Source organism: Seriola dumerili, mitochondrion (assembly GCF_002260705.1).
Source record: "Seriola dumerili mitochondrion, complete genome".
In the NCBI taxonomy this organism is placed as follows: Eukaryota; Metazoa; Chordata; class Actinopteri; order Carangiformes; family Carangidae; genus Seriola; species Seriola dumerili.
In genome coordinates, this window is record NC_016870.1 from 1 (window position 1) to 16,530 (window position 16,530).

At 47.7% G+C, this 16,530-nt stretch overlaps 13 protein-coding genes and 24 non-coding genes across 37 annotated transcripts, besides 1 other annotated feature; 28 read left to right on the forward strand and 9 right to left on the reverse strand. All coding sequences in view use genetic code 2, as the record gives it.

Annotated features, from left to right (window-relative positions):
- Nucleotides 1-68, forward strand: KEH34_t01. The gene has a single exon. It is a non-coding gene; the product is annotated as a tRNA-Phe (tRNA).
- On the forward strand, nucleotides 69-1,018 carry KEH34_r02. The gene has a single exon. It is a non-coding gene; the product is annotated as a 12S ribosomal RNA (ribosomal RNA).
- On the forward strand, nucleotides 1,019-1,090 carry KEH34_t02. Its single transcript has one exon. It is a non-coding gene; the product is annotated as a tRNA-Val (tRNA).
- KEH34_r01 lies at nucleotides 1,091-2,808 on the forward strand. Its single transcript has one exon. It is a non-coding gene; the product is annotated as a 16S ribosomal RNA (ribosomal RNA).
- On the forward strand, nucleotides 2,809-2,883 carry KEH34_t03. The gene has a single exon. It is a non-coding gene; the product is annotated as a tRNA-Leu (tRNA).
- Nucleotides 2,884-3,858, forward strand: ND1 (NADH dehydrogenase subunit 1). Its single transcript has one exon. It carries the CDS (start codon nucleotides 2,884-2,886, stop codon nucleotides 3,856-3,858), a length of 975 nt encoding a protein of 324 aa, YP_005255189.1.
- Nucleotides 3,859-3,862: 4 nt separating this feature from the next.
- On the forward strand, nucleotides 3,863-3,932 carry KEH34_t04. Its single transcript has one exon. It is a non-coding gene; the product is annotated as a tRNA-Ile (tRNA).
- On the reverse strand, nucleotides 3,932-4,002 carry KEH34_t05. Its single transcript has one exon. It is a non-coding gene; the product is annotated as a tRNA-Gln (tRNA).
- Nucleotides 4,002-4,070, forward strand: KEH34_t06. Its single transcript has one exon. It is a non-coding gene; the product is annotated as a tRNA-Met (tRNA).
- Nucleotides 4,071-5,116, forward strand: ND2 (NADH dehydrogenase subunit 2). Its single transcript has one exon. A coding segment is annotated over exon 1 (1,046 nt).
- On the forward strand, nucleotides 5,117-5,187 carry KEH34_t07. The gene has a single exon. It is a non-coding gene; the product is annotated as a tRNA-Trp (tRNA).
- A 1-nt stretch (nucleotide 5,188) lies between these two features.
- Nucleotides 5,189-5,257, reverse strand: KEH34_t08. Its single transcript has one exon. It is a non-coding gene; the product is annotated as a tRNA-Ala (tRNA).
- Nucleotide 5,258: 1 nt separating this feature from the next.
- KEH34_t09 lies at nucleotides 5,259-5,331 on the reverse strand. Its single transcript has one exon. It is a non-coding gene; the product is annotated as a tRNA-Asn (tRNA).
- Nucleotides 5,332-5,365: 34 nt separating this feature from the next.
- On the reverse strand, nucleotides 5,366-5,431 carry KEH34_t10. Its single transcript has one exon. It is a non-coding gene; the product is annotated as a tRNA-Cys (tRNA).
- KEH34_t11 lies at nucleotides 5,432-5,501 on the reverse strand. Its single transcript has one exon. It is a non-coding gene; the product is annotated as a tRNA-Tyr (tRNA).
- A 1-nt stretch (nucleotide 5,502) lies between these two features.
- COX1 (cytochrome c oxidase subunit I) lies at nucleotides 5,503-7,053 on the forward strand. The gene has a single exon. The coding sequence runs from the start codon at nucleotides 5,503-5,505 to the stop codon at nucleotides 7,051-7,053; it is 1,551 nt and encodes a 516-aa protein (YP_005255191.1).
- KEH34_t12 lies at nucleotides 7,054-7,124 on the reverse strand. Its single transcript has one exon. It is a non-coding gene; the product is annotated as a tRNA-Ser (tRNA).
- A 4-nt stretch (nucleotides 7,125-7,128) lies between these two features.
- Nucleotides 7,129-7,199, forward strand: KEH34_t13. Its single transcript has one exon. It is a non-coding gene; the product is annotated as a tRNA-Asp (tRNA).
- Nucleotides 7,200-7,207: 8 nt separating this feature from the next.
- On the forward strand, nucleotides 7,208-7,898 carry COX2 (cytochrome c oxidase subunit II). Its single transcript has one exon. A coding segment is annotated over exon 1 (691 nt).
- KEH34_t14 lies at nucleotides 7,899-7,973 on the forward strand. Its single transcript has one exon. It is a non-coding gene; the product is annotated as a tRNA-Lys (tRNA).
- Nucleotide 7,974: 1 nt separating this feature from the next.
- On the forward strand, nucleotides 7,975-8,142 carry ATP8 (ATP synthase F0 subunit 8). Its single transcript has one exon. The coding sequence runs from the start codon at nucleotides 7,975-7,977 to the stop codon at nucleotides 8,140-8,142; it is 168 nt and encodes a 55-aa protein (YP_005255193.1).
- ATP6 (ATP synthase F0 subunit 6) lies at nucleotides 8,133-8,816 on the forward strand. Its single transcript has one exon. It carries the CDS (start codon nucleotides 8,133-8,135, stop codon nucleotides 8,814-8,816), a length of 684 nt encoding a protein of 227 aa, YP_005255194.1.
- Nucleotides 8,816-9,600, forward strand: COX3 (cytochrome c oxidase subunit III). The gene has a single exon. A coding segment is annotated over exon 1 (785 nt).
- KEH34_t15 lies at nucleotides 9,601-9,671 on the forward strand. The gene has a single exon. It is a non-coding gene; the product is annotated as a tRNA-Gly (tRNA).
- ND3 (NADH dehydrogenase subunit 3) lies at nucleotides 9,672-10,020 on the forward strand. The gene has a single exon. A coding segment is annotated over exon 1 (349 nt).
- Nucleotides 10,021-10,089, forward strand: KEH34_t16. The gene has a single exon. It is a non-coding gene; the product is annotated as a tRNA-Arg (tRNA).
- Nucleotides 10,090-10,386, forward strand: ND4L (NADH dehydrogenase subunit 4L). The gene has a single exon. The coding sequence runs from the start codon at nucleotides 10,090-10,092 to the stop codon at nucleotides 10,384-10,386; it is 297 nt and encodes a 98-aa protein (YP_005255197.1).
- ND4 (NADH dehydrogenase subunit 4) lies at nucleotides 10,380-11,760 on the forward strand. Its single transcript has one exon. A coding segment is annotated over exon 1 (1,381 nt).
- On the forward strand, nucleotides 11,761-11,829 carry KEH34_t17. Its single transcript has one exon. It is a non-coding gene; the product is annotated as a tRNA-His (tRNA).
- On the forward strand, nucleotides 11,830-11,896 carry KEH34_t18. The gene has a single exon. It is a non-coding gene; the product is annotated as a tRNA-Ser (tRNA).
- A 4-nt stretch (nucleotides 11,897-11,900) lies between these two features.
- On the forward strand, nucleotides 11,901-11,973 carry KEH34_t19. Its single transcript has one exon. It is a non-coding gene; the product is annotated as a tRNA-Leu (tRNA).
- Nucleotides 11,974-13,812, forward strand: ND5 (NADH dehydrogenase subunit 5). The gene has a single exon. It carries the CDS (start codon nucleotides 11,974-11,976, stop codon nucleotides 13,810-13,812), a length of 1,839 nt encoding a protein of 612 aa, YP_005255199.1.
- Nucleotides 13,809-14,330, reverse strand: ND6 (NADH dehydrogenase subunit 6). Its single transcript has one exon. The coding sequence runs from the start codon at nucleotides 14,328-14,330 to the stop codon at nucleotides 13,809-13,811; it is 522 nt and encodes a 173-aa protein (YP_005255200.1).
- Nucleotide 14,331: 1 nt separating this feature from the next.
- KEH34_t20 lies at nucleotides 14,332-14,400 on the reverse strand. Its single transcript has one exon. It is a non-coding gene; the product is annotated as a tRNA-Glu (tRNA).
- Nucleotides 14,401-14,405: 5 nt separating this feature from the next.
- CYTB (cytochrome b) lies at nucleotides 14,406-15,546 on the forward strand. Its single transcript has one exon. A coding segment is annotated over exon 1 (1,141 nt).
- On the forward strand, nucleotides 15,547-15,618 carry KEH34_t21. Its single transcript has one exon. It is a non-coding gene; the product is annotated as a tRNA-Thr (tRNA).
- KEH34_t22 lies at nucleotides 15,618-15,688 on the reverse strand. Its single transcript has one exon. It is a non-coding gene; the product is annotated as a tRNA-Pro (tRNA).
- Nucleotides 15,689-16,530: a D loop.

Genomic DNA, 16,530 nt, shown 5'->3' on the forward strand with positions numbered 1-16,530 from the left:
GCTTCCGTAGCTTAAATAAAGTATAGGACTGAAGCTCCTAAGATGGCCCTTAAAAAGACCCGCAAGCACAAAGGTTTGGTCCTGACTTTACTGTCAGCTCTAGCTAGATTTACACATGCAAGTATCCGCCCACCCGTGAGAATGCCCACAATTCCCTGCTTGGGAATGAGGAGCTGGTATCAGGCACGCCCAAACTCAGCCCACGACACCTTGCTTAGCCACACCCTCAAGGGAATCCAGCAGTGATAAACATTAAGCTATAAGTGAAAACTTGACTTAGTTAAAGCTAAGAAGGCCGGTAAAACTCGTGCCAGCCACCGCGGTTATACGAGAGGCCTAAGTTGACAGACAGCGGCGTAAAGAGTGGTTAAGGAAAACGCAAAACTAAAGCCGAACGCCTTCAGAACTGTTATACGTCTTCGAAGGTATGAAGCCCAACCACGAAAGTGGCTTTATCCCTCCTGAACCCACGAAAGCTAAGAAACAAACTGGGATTAGATACCCCACTATGCTTAGCCCTGAACATTGATTGTTTATTACACCAAACATCCGCCTGGGTATTACGAACACCAGTTTAAAACCCAAAGGACTTGGCGGTGCTTAACATCCACCTAGAGGAGCCTGTTCTAGAACCGATAACCCCCGTTTAACCTCACCCTCCCTTGTTTTTCCCGCCTATATACCACCGTCGTCAGCTTACCCTGTGAAGGACGAATAGTAAGCACAATTGGCACAGCCCAATACGTCAGGTCGAGGTGTAGTGCATGAGAGGGGAAGAAATGGGCTACATTCGCTAGCAACTAGCGAATACGAATGATGTGTTGAAATACACAGCTGAAGGAGGATTTAGCAGTAAGCAAGAAGCAGAGTGTCTTGCTGAAACCGGCTCTAAAGCGCGCACACACCGCCCGTCACCCTCCCCGAGCTCCCCGGACCACCTTTAACTAAAGCCCTACAACTGCAAAGGAGAGGAAAGTCGTAACATGGTAAGCGTACCGGAAGGTGCGCTTGGTAAAATCAGGGTGTAGCTAAGACAGTAAAGCATCTCCCTTACACCGAGAAGTCGCCCGTGCAAATCGAGCCGCCCTGACGCCTATTAGCTAGCCCCACCTCTCAACTACAACAAATAATCATAAATAACCCCAAAAGCACAACATAAAACAAAACAAACCATTTTTCCTCCTTAGTATGGGCGACAGAAAAGGAACTAGTGGCGCCATAGATAAAGTACCGCAAGGGAACGCTGAAAAAGAGATGAAACAGACCAGTAAAGCCAAATAAAGCAGAGATGACCTCTCGTACCTTTTGCATCATGATTTAGCCAGCAGCATCAAGCAAAGAGAACTTTAGTTTGACACCCCGAAACTAGGTGAGCTACTCCAAGACAGCCTGACAATAGGGCAAACCCGTCTCTGTGGCAAAAGAGTGGGAAGAGCTTCGAGTAGGGGTGACAGACCTATCGAACCTAGTTATAGCTGGTTGCCTGGGAACTGGATAAAAGTTCAGCCTCCCGGCTTCTCTCTTCATGCTTATCCTATTTCCCAATGATTCCTAAAGAAACCGCGAGAGTTAGTCAAAGGGGGGACAGCCCCTTTGAACCAAGATACAACTTTTCCAGGAGGGTAAAGATCATAATTTTTAAGGCAAGAATGTTTTGGTGGGCCTAAAAGCAGCCATCCCTACAGAAAGCGTTAAAGCTCGAACATAATCCTCGCCATATATCCTGATAACCTAATCTTAGCCCCCTAATTCTACCAGGCCGCCCCATGCAAACATGGGGGCGACCATGCTAAAATGAGTAATAAGAGGGGCCACAACCCCTCTCCCTGCACGCGTGTAAATCGGAACGGACCCTCCACCGAAAATTAACGGCCCAAATCAAAGAAGGTATTGGACAAACGTGAGAATGACCTAGAAAACCGTCCAAAACATAACCGTTGACCCCACACTGGTGTGCTCAGAGGGAAAGACTAAAAGAAAGAGAAGGAACTCGGCAAACACATGAAGCCTCGCCTGTTTACCAAAAACATCGCCTCTTGCAAAACTCAAGAATAAGAGGTCCCGCCTGCCCAGTGACACTTTAGTTCAACGGCCGCGGTATTTTGACCGTGCAAAGGTAGCGTAATCACTTGTCTTTTAAATGGAGACCTGTATGAATGGCACCACGAGGGCTTGACTGTCTCCTCTTTCAGGTCAATGAAATTGATCTCCCCGTGCAGAAGCGGGGATGAGCCCATAAGACGAGAAGACCCTATGGAGCTTTAGACACGAAGGCAGACCATGTTAAGGACCCTTGGATAAAAGATTGAACTTAGTGGCCCCCTGTCCTGATGTCTTCGGTTGGGGCGACCATGGGGAAACAAACATCCCCCGTGCGGAATGGGAGGACCACCCCTTTCTTTCTCTTCCCCCTCCTCCCACAACTAAGAGCTACAGCTCTAATTAACAGAATTTCTGACCATAAGTGATCCGGCAACGCCGATCAGCGGACCAAGTTACCCTAGGGATAACAGCGCAATCCCCTTTTAGAGCCCATATCGACAAGGGGGTTTACGACCTCGATGTTGGATCAGGACATCCTAATGGTGTAGCCGCTATTAAGGGTTCGTTTGTTCAACGATTAAAGTCCTACGTGATCTGAGTTCAGACCGGAGTAATCCAGGTCAGTTTCTATCTATGTTATGATCTTTTCTAGTACGAAAGGACCGAAAAGAAGAGGCCCATGCCCCAGGCACGCCTCCCCCTTACCTAATGAAGACATCTAAACTAGGCAAAAGGGCATACCCTAACTGCCCAAGAGAATGGCATGTTAGTGTGGCAGAGCCCGGTAAATTGCGAAAGACCTAAGCCCTTTAAACAGAGGTTCAACTCCTCTCTCTAACTATGATATCCGGACTTATTACCCATGTAGTCAACCCCCTGGCCTTTATCGTCCCCGTCCTGCTTGCCGTCGCTTTCCTAACCTTGATTGAACGGAAAGTGCTTGGTTACATGCAACTACGAAAAGGTCCTAACATCGTGGGGCCCTACGGGCTCCTTCAACCCATCGCCGACGGAGTAAAGCTATTCATTAAAGAGCCGGTACGCCCCTCCACTTCCTCACCTGTTCTCTTCTTATTAGCCCCCATACTGGCACTTACCCTGGCCTTGACCCTTTGAGCCCCTATACCCCTTCCTTACCCTGTTACTGATCTAAACCTAGGAATTCTCTTTATCCTAGCGCTTTCCAGCCTTGCAGTCTACTCAATTTTAGGCTCGGGCTGAGCATCAAATTCAAAATACGCCCTGGTCGGAGCCCTCCGAGCCGTTGCCCAAACTATTTCATATGAAGTCAGCCTGGGCCTCATTCTCCTTAATATTATCATCTTCACTGGGGGTTTCACCCTTCAGACCTTTAACACTGCCCAAGAAAGTATTTGATTAGTCCTACCCGCCTGACCCCTAGCCGCTATATGATACATCTCAACGCTAGCAGAAACAAATCGAGCCCCTTTCGACTTGACCGAAGGAGAATCTGAGCTAGTCTCAGGGTTCAACGTAGAGTACGCAGGAGGCCCCTTCGCACTGTTCTTCCTAGCCGAGTACGCCAATATTCTACTCATAAATACCCTCTCTGCAACACTTTTCCTTGGAGCCTCCCACATACCAACATTCCCAGAATTAACAGCCATTAACCTTATAACAAAAGCGGCCCTCCTCTCCATTCTATTCCTTTGAGTCCGAGCTTCCTACCCCCGCTTCCGATATGACCAGCTCATGCACCTCATCTGAAAAAACTTTTTACCCCTGACGTTAGCCCTCGTCATCTGACACCTCGCACTGCCCATCGCATTCGCTGGGCTGCCCCCTCAGCTGTAACACTGGAGCTGTGCCTGAATTAAAGGGCCACTTTGATAGAGTGAACCATGGGGGTTAAAATCCCCCCAACTCCTTAGAAAGAGGGGACTTGAACCCCACCTGAAGAGATCAAAACTCTTAGTGCTTCCTCTACACCACTTCCTAACAGTGTCAGCCAAGTAAGCTCTTGGGCCCATGCCCCAAACATGTAGGTTAGAGTCCTTCCCCTGTTAATGAACCCGTACATTATGGCCCTCCTACTATTTGGCCTTGGCCTAGGAACTACGATTACATTCGCGAGCTCACACTGGCTCCTCGCCTGAATAGGTCTTGAAATCAACACGCTAGCTATTATTCCGCTCATAGCCCAGCACCACCACCCCCGGGCAGTCGAAGCAACCACTAAGTACTTCCTAACCCAAGCAACGGCAGCCGCAATACTACTCTTCGCCAGCACTACTAATGCCTGACTAACAGGAGAATGGGACATTCAACAAATATCGCACCCCCTCCCCACCACAATGATTACGCTAGCATTAGCCCTTAAAATTGGACTAGCACCTATACACTCATGAATGCCGGAGGTTCTCCAAGGATTAGATCTGACCACTGGCCTAATCTTATCCACTTGACAGAAACTTGCACCGTTTGCCCTGTTCCTTCAAATCCACCCTAATAACTCGACGATCCTCATTACTTTAGGTCTTGCTTCAACACTTGTTGGAGGCTGAGGGGGCCTAAACCAAACACAACTCCGCAAAATCCTAGCATACTCCTCGATCGCCCACCTAGGGTGAATAACATTGGTACTTCAGTTTGCCCCCTCCCTTACCCTACTCACCCTACTTACATATTTTGTTATAACATTCTCGGCCTTCCTTGTATTCAAACTAAACAAAGCCACAACGGTCAATTCACTGGCTATTTCCTGAGCCAAAACCCCGATCCTCACCTCCCTCGCCCCTCTTATTCTACTATCTTTAGGCGGCCTCCCACCCCTCACAGGATTTCTGCCAAAATGGCTTATCCTCCAAGAACTAACCAAGCAAGGCCTTCCCCTCTTAGCCACCTTCGCTGCTCTCACAGCCCTCCTTAGCCTCTACTTTTACCTCCGACTTTCATACGCAATAACCTTGACCATGTTCCCTAATAACCTCGCTGGTTCAGCCCCCTGACGCTTCCACTCCCCTCAACTTACTCTGCCCTTAGCAGTTTCGACTGCGACAGCCATTCTTACCCTTCCCCTTGCCCCCGCCGCAATAGCCCTCTTTGCCCCCTAAGGGACTTAGGATAGCACAAGACCAAGAGCCTTCAAAGCCCTAAGCGGGAGTGAAAATCTCCCAGTCCCTGATAAGACCTGCGGGAAACTAACCCACATCTCCTGTATGCAACACAGGTACTTTTATTAAGCTAAGGCCTCTCTAGATGGGTAGGCCTCGATCCTACCAAGTTTTAGTTAACAGCTAAACGCTCAAACCAGCGAGCATCCATCTACTTTCCCGCCTGGCCTAACGCCAAACAGGCGGGAAAGTCCCGGCAGGCGTCTAACCTGCTCCTCCGGGTTTGCAATCCGGCATGAAAACACCTCGGGACTTGGTAAGAAGAGGAATCAAACCTCTGTCTATGGGGCTACAATCCACCGCTTAAAACTCAGCCATCCTACCTGTGGCAATCACACGCTGATTTTTCTCGACTAATCACAAAGACATTGGCACCCTTTATCTAGTATTTGGTGCCTGAGCCGGCATGGTCGGTACAGCCTTAAGTTTACTCATCCGAGCAGAACTAAGCCAACCCGGGGCTCTCCTGGGAGACGATCAAATTTACAACGTAATCGTTACAGCACACGCGTTTGTAATAATTTTCTTTATAGTAATGCCAATTATGATTGGAGGATTTGGGAACTGACTCATCCCTTTAATGATCGGAGCTCCCGATATAGCATTCCCTCGAATGAATAATATGAGCTTCTGACTCCTCCCTCCTTCATTCCTTCTACTCCTAGCCTCTTCGGGTGTTGAAGCCGGAGCCGGGACAGGTTGGACAGTTTACCCGCCTCTGGCCGGCAACCTCGCCCACGCAGGAGCATCCGTAGACTTAACAATTTTCTCCCTTCACTTAGCTGGGATCTCCTCAATTCTAGGAGCTATTAACTTCATCACAACCATCGTCAATATGAAACCCCACGCCGTTTCCATGTACCAAATTCCCCTGTTTGTCTGAGCTGTCCTTATCACGGCTGTACTCCTACTCCTATCACTTCCAGTCCTAGCCGCCGGTATTACAATGCTTCTTACAGACCGAAACTTAAACACTGCCTTCTTTGACCCAGCTGGAGGAGGGGATCCCATCCTTTACCAACACCTGTTTTGATTCTTTGGCCACCCTGAAGTTTACATTTTAATTCTCCCCGGGTTCGGAATAATTTCTCACATCGTTGCCTACTACTCTGGTAAAAAAGAACCTTTCGGCTACATGGGCATAGTATGAGCTATAGTTGCCATCGGACTACTAGGCTTTATTGTATGAGCCCACCACATGTTCACAGTCGGGATAGACGTTGACACGCGTGCATACTTCACATCCGCAACCATGATTATCGCCATTCCCACCGGCGTTAAAGTCTTCAGCTGACTTGCAACTCTCCACGGTGGCAGCATCAAATGAGAGACCCCTCTCCTTTGAGCCCTCGGTTTCATTTTCCTATTTACAGTCGGAGGACTAACAGGAATCGTCCTAGCCAACTCCTCTTTAGATATCGTCCTTCACGATACCTACTACGTAGTAGCCCATTTCCACTACGTCCTATCTATAGGAGCCGTGTTCGCCATTGTTGCCGGCTTCGTTCACTGATTCCCTCTATTTACAGGCTACACCCTCCACGACACATGAACAAAAATCCACTTCGGGGTTATGTTCGCAGGTGTAAACCTTACTTTCTTCCCCCAGCACTTCCTAGGCCTGGCCGGAATACCTCGACGGTACTCGGACTACCCTGACGCCTACGCCCTCTGAAACACAGTCTCCTCAATTGGCTCTCTAGTCTCCCTCGTAGCAGTAATCATGTTCCTTTTCATTATCTGAGAAGCATTTACCGCAAAACGTGAAGTTCTTTCGGTAGAATTAACCGCAACAAACGTCGAATGACTCCACGGCTGCCCGCCGCCTTACCACACATTCGAAGAGCCGGCTTTTGTTCAAGTCCGATTAAACTAACGAGAAAGGGAGGAGTTGAACCCCCATCAGTTGGTTTCAAGCCAACCACATAACCGCTCTGCCACTTTCTTTACTAAGACGCTAGTAAAATGCCATTACGATGCCTTGTCAAGGCAAAATTGCGAGTTAAACTCTCGCGCGTCTTGAAACCATAATGGCACATCCCTCCCAACTAGGATTTCAAGACGCAGCTTCACCTTTGATAGAAGAACTTCTACATTTCCACGATCATGCTTTAATAATTGTCTTCTTAATTAGCACACTAGTACTTTACATTATTGTGGCGATAGTAACCGCTAAATTTACGGACAAACTCATCCTTGACTCCCAGGAAATTGAAATTATCTGGACAGTTCTCCCAGCAATTATCCTTATCCTAATCGCCCTCCCCTCCTTACGTATTCTCTACCTTATAGATGAGATTAATGACCCCCACCTCACAATTAAAGCTATGGGCCATCAATGATATTGAAGCTATGAATACACAGACTACGAAGACCTAGGGTTTGACTCATACATAATCCCCACACAAGACCTTACGCCTGGCCAATTCCGCCTTTTAGAAGCAGACCATCGAATAGTAATCCCCGTTGACTCACCCATCCGAGTGCTCATTTCTGCTGAAGACGTGCTTCATTCCTGAGCTGTCCCAGCCCTTGGTATCAAAGTTGACGCAGTACCAGGTCGACTAAACCAAACTACCTTTATTGTCAACCGACCCGGAGTCTTCTACGGACAGTGCTCTGAAATTTGTGGAGCCAACCACAGCTTTATGCCTATTGTAATTGAAGCCGTCCCTCTGGAACACTTTGAAAACTGAACATCACTAATAGTTGAAGACGCTTCGCTAAGAAGCTAATTAGGTACACAGCGTTAGCCTTTTAAGCTAAAAATTGGTGACTACCAACCACCCTTAGCGACATGCCTCAACTCAACCCCGCCCCTTGATTTGCAATCCTGACTTTCTCCTGACTGGTGTTCCTTATCGTAATTCCCCCTAAAGTAACGGCCCATAATTTCCCAAACGAACCCACACCCCAAAGCACAGAAAAGCCTAAAGCAACGCCCTGAACTTGACCATGGCAATAAGCTTCTTTGATCAATTTATATCCCCAGTTTACTTAGGGATCCCCCTCATGGCATTAGCCTTAACGCTCCCTTGAGTTCTATTCCCGACCCCTTCAGCCCGATGATTAAACAACCGCGTACTAACCCTCCAGGGATGGTTTATTAATCGGTTTACACAGCAACTTCTTCTGCCTTTAAACCCAGGAGGCCATAAATGAGCCGCCCTGTTAGCCTCCTTAATGGTCTTCTTAATTTCCCTTAACATGCTAGGCCTCCTCCCCTACACTTTTACCCCTACTACGCAACTATCCCTCAATATGGGCCTAGCCGTCCCCCTCTGACTGGCAACAGTAATTATCGGAATGCGTAACCAGCCAACCCACGCCCTAGGTCATCTCCTCCCTGAAGGAACACCACCACTACTAATCCCCGTCCTAATTATCATCGAGACAATTAGCCTATTCATCCGGCCTCTAGCCCTCGGAGTCCGACTAACAGCTAATTTAACAGCAGGACATCTCCTCATCCAACTGATTGCCACAGCGGCATTCGTTCTTCTTCCCCTAATACCCACTGTGGCGGTCCTAACAGCCGTTGTCCTCTTCCTGCTTACCCTCCTGGAGGTTGCCGTAGCAATAATTCAAGCCTACGTCTTCGTTCTCCTATTAAGCCTCTACTTACAAGAAAACGTTTAATGGCCCATCAAGCACATCCTTATCACATAGTCGACCCAAGCCCATGACCCCTTACAGGTGCCATCGCCGCCCTGCTAATAACATCAGGCCTAGCAATTTGATTCCACTTCCACTCCGTGCTTCTTATAACCCTTGGCACCATTCTCCTGACTCTTACAGTATGCCAGTGATGACGAGACGTCGTACGAGAAGGCACATTCCAAGGTCACCATACACCTCCAGTTCAAAAAGGCCTTCGATACGGAATAATCCTTTTCATTACATCGGAAGTCCTTTTCTTCCTTGGATTTTTCTGAGCCTTCTATCACTCCAGCCTGGCTCCCACCCCTGAGCTAGGGGGCTACTGGCCCCCAGCAGGAATCACTGCTTTAGACCCATTCGAAGTCCCCCTTCTGAATACGGCCGTCCTTCTTGCCTCAGGGGTCACAGTCACCTGAGCTCACCACAGTATCATAGAGACTAAACGAAAGCAAGCAATCCAATCTCTAGCTTTAACAATCTTACTGGGGGCTTACTTCACCTTCCTTCAAGCCCTAGAGTATAACGAAGCCCCATTTACAATCGCAGACGGAGTCTATGGTGCCACATTCTTTGTAGCTACTGGATTCCACGGCCTCCATGTCCTTATCGGCTCAACATTCCTAGCCATTTGCCTTCTTCGCCAAATCCGTCATCACTTTACATCAGACCACCACTTTGGATTTGAAGCAGCCGCCTGGTATTGACACTTTGTAGACGTTGTGTGACTCTTCCTATACATCTCCATCTACTGATGAGGGTCATAATCTTTCTAATATTAACGGAGTATACGTGACTTCCAATCACCTAGTCTTGGTTCAAATCCAAGGAAAGATAATGAACCTTATTACGACCATTATTGCTATCACCCTCATTCTCTCCACACTCCTAGCCATCGTCTCCTTTTGATTACCGCAAATAAACCCCGACCACGAGAAGCTCTCCCCATACGAATGCGGGTTCGACCCCCTCGGGTCGGCTCGCCTGCCTTTCTCCCTTCGATTCTTCCTAGTTGCCATCCTATTTCTCCTATTTGACCTAGAAATCGCACTACTCCTTCCCCTCCCCTGAGGGGACCAACTAGATACCCCCTTAACAACCTTCGTCTGAGCTTCCGCCGTCTTAGCCTTACTAACCCTCGGCTTAGTTTACGAATGAATACAAGGGGGCCTAGAATGAGCCGAATAGGCTTTTAGTCTAAGAAAAACATTTGATTTCGGCTCAAAAACTTGTGGTTAAAGTCCATAATTGCCTGATGACCCCTGTCCACTTCGCCTTTTCGTCCACCTTTATACTAGGGCTTGCAGGCCTAGCATTTCACCGCTATCACCTTCTTTCTGCTTTACTATGTCTAGAAGGTATGATACTTTCCCTCTTTATTGCCCTCTCTCTCTGGACCCTCCAATTGGACTCCACCACCTTCTCCTCCTCCCCTATACTCCTCCTCGCCTTCTCAGCCTGCGAAGCAAGTGCAGGACTTGCCTTACTTGTTGCAACTGCCCGAACACATGGGACTGACCGACTCCAAAGCCTCAACCTTCTGCAATGCTAAAAATTCTCATCCCCACCTTTATATTAATTCCCACAACATGGCTAACGCCTGCAAAGTGACTTTGACCTACCACCCTGGCCCAAAGTTTTATTATTGCCTTAGCCAGCCTTACTTGACTAAAGAACCTCTCCGAAACAGGCTGATCTTGTCTCAGCACTTACCTGGCTACAGATGCACTCTCAACCCCCCTCCTGGTCCTTACCTGCTGACTTCTCCCCCTTATAATCCTCGCAAGCCAGAAACACACAGCCCTTGAACCAGTAAACCGACAACGAATGTACATTACACTCCTGACCTCCCTCCAATTCTTCCTCATCCTAGCTTTTGGCGCAACAGAACTGATTATGTTCTATGTTATGTTTGAAGCCACCCTAATCCCAACACTAATCATTATCACCCGCTGAGGTAACCAAACAGAACGACTTAACGCCGGCACTTATTTCCTGTTTTATACCCTAGCAGGCTCCCTCCCCTTGCTTGTCGCTCTCCTCCTCCTCCAAAACAACACCGGCACTCTATCGCTTCTAACCCTGCAGTACTCAAACCCCCTACCCCTAGTGAGCTACGCAGATAAACTCTGGTGAGCAGGGTGCCTTCTGGCCTTCCTAGTGAAAATGCCCCTCTACGGCGTACACCTTTGGCTCCCTAAAGCACACGTAGAAGCCCCCATTGCAGGATCAATAGTCCTCGCTGCTGTCCTCCTTAAGCTAGGGGGATATGGGATGATGCGAATAATAATTATGCTGGAGCCCCTAACTGAAAAACTTAGCTACCCCTTCATTATCTTCGCACTCTGAGGCGTTATTATAACGGGCTCAATTTGTTTACGTCAGACAGACTTAAAATCCCTGATTGCTTACTCATCAGTTAGCCACATGGGCCTAGTCGCAGGAGGAATTCTAATCCAAACACCATGAGGCTTTACCGGAGCACTCATCCTTATGATTGCCCACGGCTTGACATCCTCAGCCCTTTTCTGCCTGGCAAACACCAACTATGAGCGAACACACAGCCGGACAATAATCCTAGCACGGGGCCTACAAATAGTCCTCCCGTTAATAGCAACCTGATGATTTATTGCCAGCCTCGCCAACTTGGCCCTCCCACCCCTACCAAACCTGATAGGAGAACTAATAATTATTACCTCCCTATTTAGCTGATCATGATGAACTTTAGCACTCACAGGAGCAGGCACCCTAATCACAGCAGCTTACTCATTATACATGTTCCTAATAACACAACGAGGCCCCCTCCCCCCACATCTCATTGCCCTTGAGCCAACCCACTCTCGAGAACACCTACTTATTCTCCTCCACCTCCTTCCGTTGATGCTACTCACCCTTAAGCCAGAGCTAATCTGGGGCTGGACTGCTTGTAGACATAGTTTAACAAAAACATTAGATTGTGATTCTAAAAATAGGGGTTAAACTCCCCTTGTCCACCGAGAGAGGCTCGCAGCAACGAAAACTGCTAATTTTCCTGTCCTTGGTTGGACCCCAGGGCTCACTCGACCTGCTCCTAAAGGATAACAGCTCATCCGTTGGTCTTAGGAACCAAAGACTCTTGGTGCAAATCCAAGTAGCAGCTATGCACCCTACTTCCCTTATAATAACTTCGAGCCTGATCCTTATCTTCACACTCCTAGCCTACCCCCTACTAACAACACTTTCGCCCAGCCCCCGAACCCTCGACTGATCTGTTTCCCAAGTTAAAACAGCAGTGAAACTAGCATTTTTTGTTAGCCTACTCCCCCTTTTCTTGTACCTAAACGAAGGACTAGAGACCATCGTCACAAGCTGAAACTGAATAAACACCCTCACATTCGACGTTAATATCAGCCTTAAATTCGACCATTATTCAATTGTCTTCACCCCCATCGCCCTTTATGTCACATGGTCCATCCTAGAGTTTGCATCCTGATACATGCACGCGGATCCATACATGAACCGCTTCTTTAAATACCTCCTAACATTCCTTATCGCCATGATTATTCTAGTTACAGCTAACAACATATTCCAACTCTTTATTGGTTGAGAAGGAGTTGGGATTATATCATTCCTCCTTATCGGCTGATGGTACGGCCGAGCAGACGCTAACACCGCAGCCCTACAAGCCGTCCTTTACAACCGAGTTGGAGACATCGGGCTAATCTTTGCTATGGCATGAATAGCAACAAACCTAAACTCCTGAGAAATGCAACAAGTATTCGCAGCTGCCAAAGACTTTGACCTAACCTTCCCCCTCCTCGGACTAATCATCGCCGCAACAGGAAAGTCGGCTCAATTTGGCCTTCACCCGTGACTTCCCTCTGCAATGGAGGGTCCTACACCGGTCTCTGCCCTACTGCACTCCAGCACAATAGTCGTCGCAGGTATCTTCCTCTTAGTCCGAATGAGCCCCCTTATAGAAAATAACCCTACTGCCTTAACCACCTGCCTATGCCTGGGTGCCCTTACGACCTTATTTACAGCCACCTGCGCTCTTACCCAAAATGACATCAAAAAAATTGTTGCATTCTCTAACATGAGTCAACTAGGCTTAATAATGGTAACTATTGGCCTCAACCAACCACAACTGGCTTTCCTTCACATTTGTACCCACGCCTTCTTTAAGGCCATGCTGTTCTTATGTTCTGGCTCAATCATCCACAGTTTAAACGACGAGCAAGACATCCGAAAAATAGGAGGCATGCACCACCTGGCCCCCTTCACCTCCTCCTGCCTTACTATCGGGAGCCTAGCCCTCACCGGAACCCCCTTCCTAGCAGGATTTTTCTCCAAAGATGCTATCATTGAAGCCCTCAACACCTCTTATCTAAACGCCTGAGCCCTAGCCCTAACCCTCCTAGCAACCTCTTTCACAGCTATCTACAGCATGCGGGTTGTCTTTTTCGTAGTGATAGGCCACCCTCGATTTAACTCACTTTCCCCTATTAACGAGAACAACCCCGCAGTAATTAACCCCATCAAGCGACTAGCATGAGGCAGCATCATTGCCGGCCTCCTAATTACTTCCAACCTACTTCCTTTAAAAACCCCAATTATAACCATGCCACCCCTCCTAAAATTAGCCGCCCTAACAGTTACAATTATTGGCGCACTAACTGCCCTTGAACTAGCATCCCTAACGAACAAACAATTTAAACCTACCCCAACACTCACCGCCCACCATTTCTCAAATATGCTAGGCTTCTTCCCGTCAATCATCCACCGCTTTACCCCGAAACTAAACCTTCTCCTAGGACAAGCAATTGCCAGCCAAATGGTTGACCAAACCTGACTAGAGAAAGTGGGCCCTAAGGCCATTACCACTGCCAACCTTCCCCTGGTCTCAACAGCCAGCAACGTCCAACGGGGTATAATCAAAACCTACCTCTCTCTCTTCCTACTTACCCTCGTGCTAATAGTCCTATTAGTTGTTCACTAAACAGCCCGAAGTGCACCACGACTGAGCCCACGAGTTAACTCCAACACTACGAACAACGTCAAAAGAAGAACCCACGCACTAATAACCAGCATTCATCCCCCTGCAGAGTATATTAGAGCAACCCCTGCCATGTCCCCTCGAAACATCGAAAACTCCCCTAACTCATCTGCCGACCCCCAAGAAGACTCATATCACCCCCCTCAAAACAACGCAGACACTAATACTACCCCAGCCAAGTATACGACCATATAAGTGACAACAGGCCGGCTCCCTCAAGTTTCAGGGTATGGCTCGGCAGCAAGTGCTGCCGAATATGCAAACACAACCAACATCCCACCTAAGTAAATTAAAAACAATACTAACGACAAGAAAGGACCCCCATGCCCCACCAATACACCACACCCCATCCCCGCCACCACGACTAACCCTAGAGCAGCAAAATACGGGGATGGATTAGAAGCGACCGCTACCAACCCAAGAACGAAAGAAAATAAAACTAAATATATGATGAAAGTCATTTATTCCTGCCGGGATTTGAACCCAGACTAATGGCTTGAAAAACCACCGTTGTCATTCAACTACAAGAATCATTAATGGCCACCCTACGGAAAACCCACCCACTCTTAAAAATTGTAAACGACTCTCTTATTGACCTCCCAGCCCCCTCCAATATCTCAGCATGATGAAACTTCGGCTCCCTCCTTGCACTTTGCTTGGCCACCCAAATCCTTACAGGACTGTTCCTGGCAATACACTACACCTCAGACATCGCAACAGCCTTCACTTCCGTTGCCCACATCTGCCGAGACGTAAACTACGGATGACTCATCCGAAACATGCATGCCAACGGTGCATCCTTCTTCTTTATCTGCATCTACCTTCACATTGGCCGAGGACTTTACTATGGATCTTACCTCTATAAAGAAACTTGAAATACAGGCGTAGTCCTTCTTCTGTTACTAATGGGCACTGCCTTTGTAGGCTATGTCCTCCCCTGAGGACAAATGTCATTCTGAGGAGCTACAGTCATTACTAACCTTCTGTCCGCAGTACCCTACGTTGGAAATACACTCGTCCAATGAATCTGGGGCGGCTTCTCCGTAGACAACGCGACCCTAACCCGATTCTTCGCATTCCACTTCCTCCTCCCCTTCGTCATTGCGGCATTCTTTATCCTCCATGTCCTCTTCCTCCACGAAACCGGCTCAAACAACCCCACAGGGTTGAACTCCGATACCGACAAAATTTCATTCCACCCCTACTTCTCGTACAAAGACCTGCTAGGCTTTGCAACACTACTGGTTGCACTTACCTCCTTAGCATTATTCTCCCCCAACCTCCTCGGCGACCCCGACAACTTCATCCCCGCCAACCCCTTAGTGACCCCTCCCCATATCAAACCCGAATGATACTTCCTCTTTGCCTACGCCATCCTCCGATCGATTCCCAATAAACTAGGAGGGGTCCTGGCGCTCCTACTCTCCATCCTCGTTCTGATGGTGGTTCCAATCCTTCACACCTCCAAACAACGAAGCTTTACATTCCGACCAATCACACAATTCCTATTTTGACTCCTCGTCGCAGACGTTATCATCCTTACATGAATCGGAGGCATGCCCGTTGAACACCCCTTCATTATTGTGGGACAAGTCGCCTCATTCTTGTATTTCTTCCTATTCCTTGCCCTCATCCCTGTAACAGGTTGAGTAGAGAACAAAATACTAGAACAAGCGTGCACTAGTAGCTCAGCGCCAGAGCGTCGGTCTTGTAAGCCGAACGTCGGAGGTTAAAATCCTCCCTACTGCTCAGAGAAAGGGGACTTTAACCCCTACCCCTAGCTCCCAAAGCTAGGATTCTAACTTTAAACTACCCTCTGACATGTACAATCGCAATCGCTGTACATGTATGTATTTACACCATTAATTTATAGTAACCATATCAATGGTTTTCAAGTACATTTATGTTTAATAACCATGCAGAGAACTTAAGCATCGATATCTCACCAAAATCACTAAGGCAGACATTAACTTATTTGTGGTAAATTTTACAACATTCGAAGATTGAGGCCTAACGAGACTTTAAGCACTCCACACAATATTAATGAGTGTTATCAGACCATGTCTCAACATTTATAATAGATGACAACATCCAAACTCAATAAGAACCGACCAACGAATGATAACTCTATGATAACTCTTATTGATGGTCAGGGACAGAAATCGTGGGGGTTTCACTTAGTGAACTATTCCTGGCATTTGGTTCCTACTTCAGGGCCATTAAGTTTATTTATTCCTCACTCTTTCATCGACGCTTGCATAAGTTAATGGTGGTGTACATACTCCTCGTTACCCAGCAAGCCGGGCGTTCTCTCCAGCGGGTAGGGGGTTTCTTTTTTTTGTCTTCCTTTCACCTGGCATTTCACAGTGCACACGGTAACAACAGACAAGGGTGAGCATTTTTCTTGTAACCGTAAATAGTATTCATGGTGGAAAGATATTAATTCATTAACCACATATAGGGATATCAAGAGCATAAGGTATAATTGTAACTCGTAACACACCTGTTATATTCCCCCTCGGCTTTTGCGGGTTAAAACCCCCCTACCCCCCTAAACTAGTGAGATCTCTAACACTCCTGAAAACCCCCCGGGAAACAGGAAAACCTCTAGTTATTTTTTTGGTCCCCAAAATTCATCTCTATACACTATTTAAAGTTTTT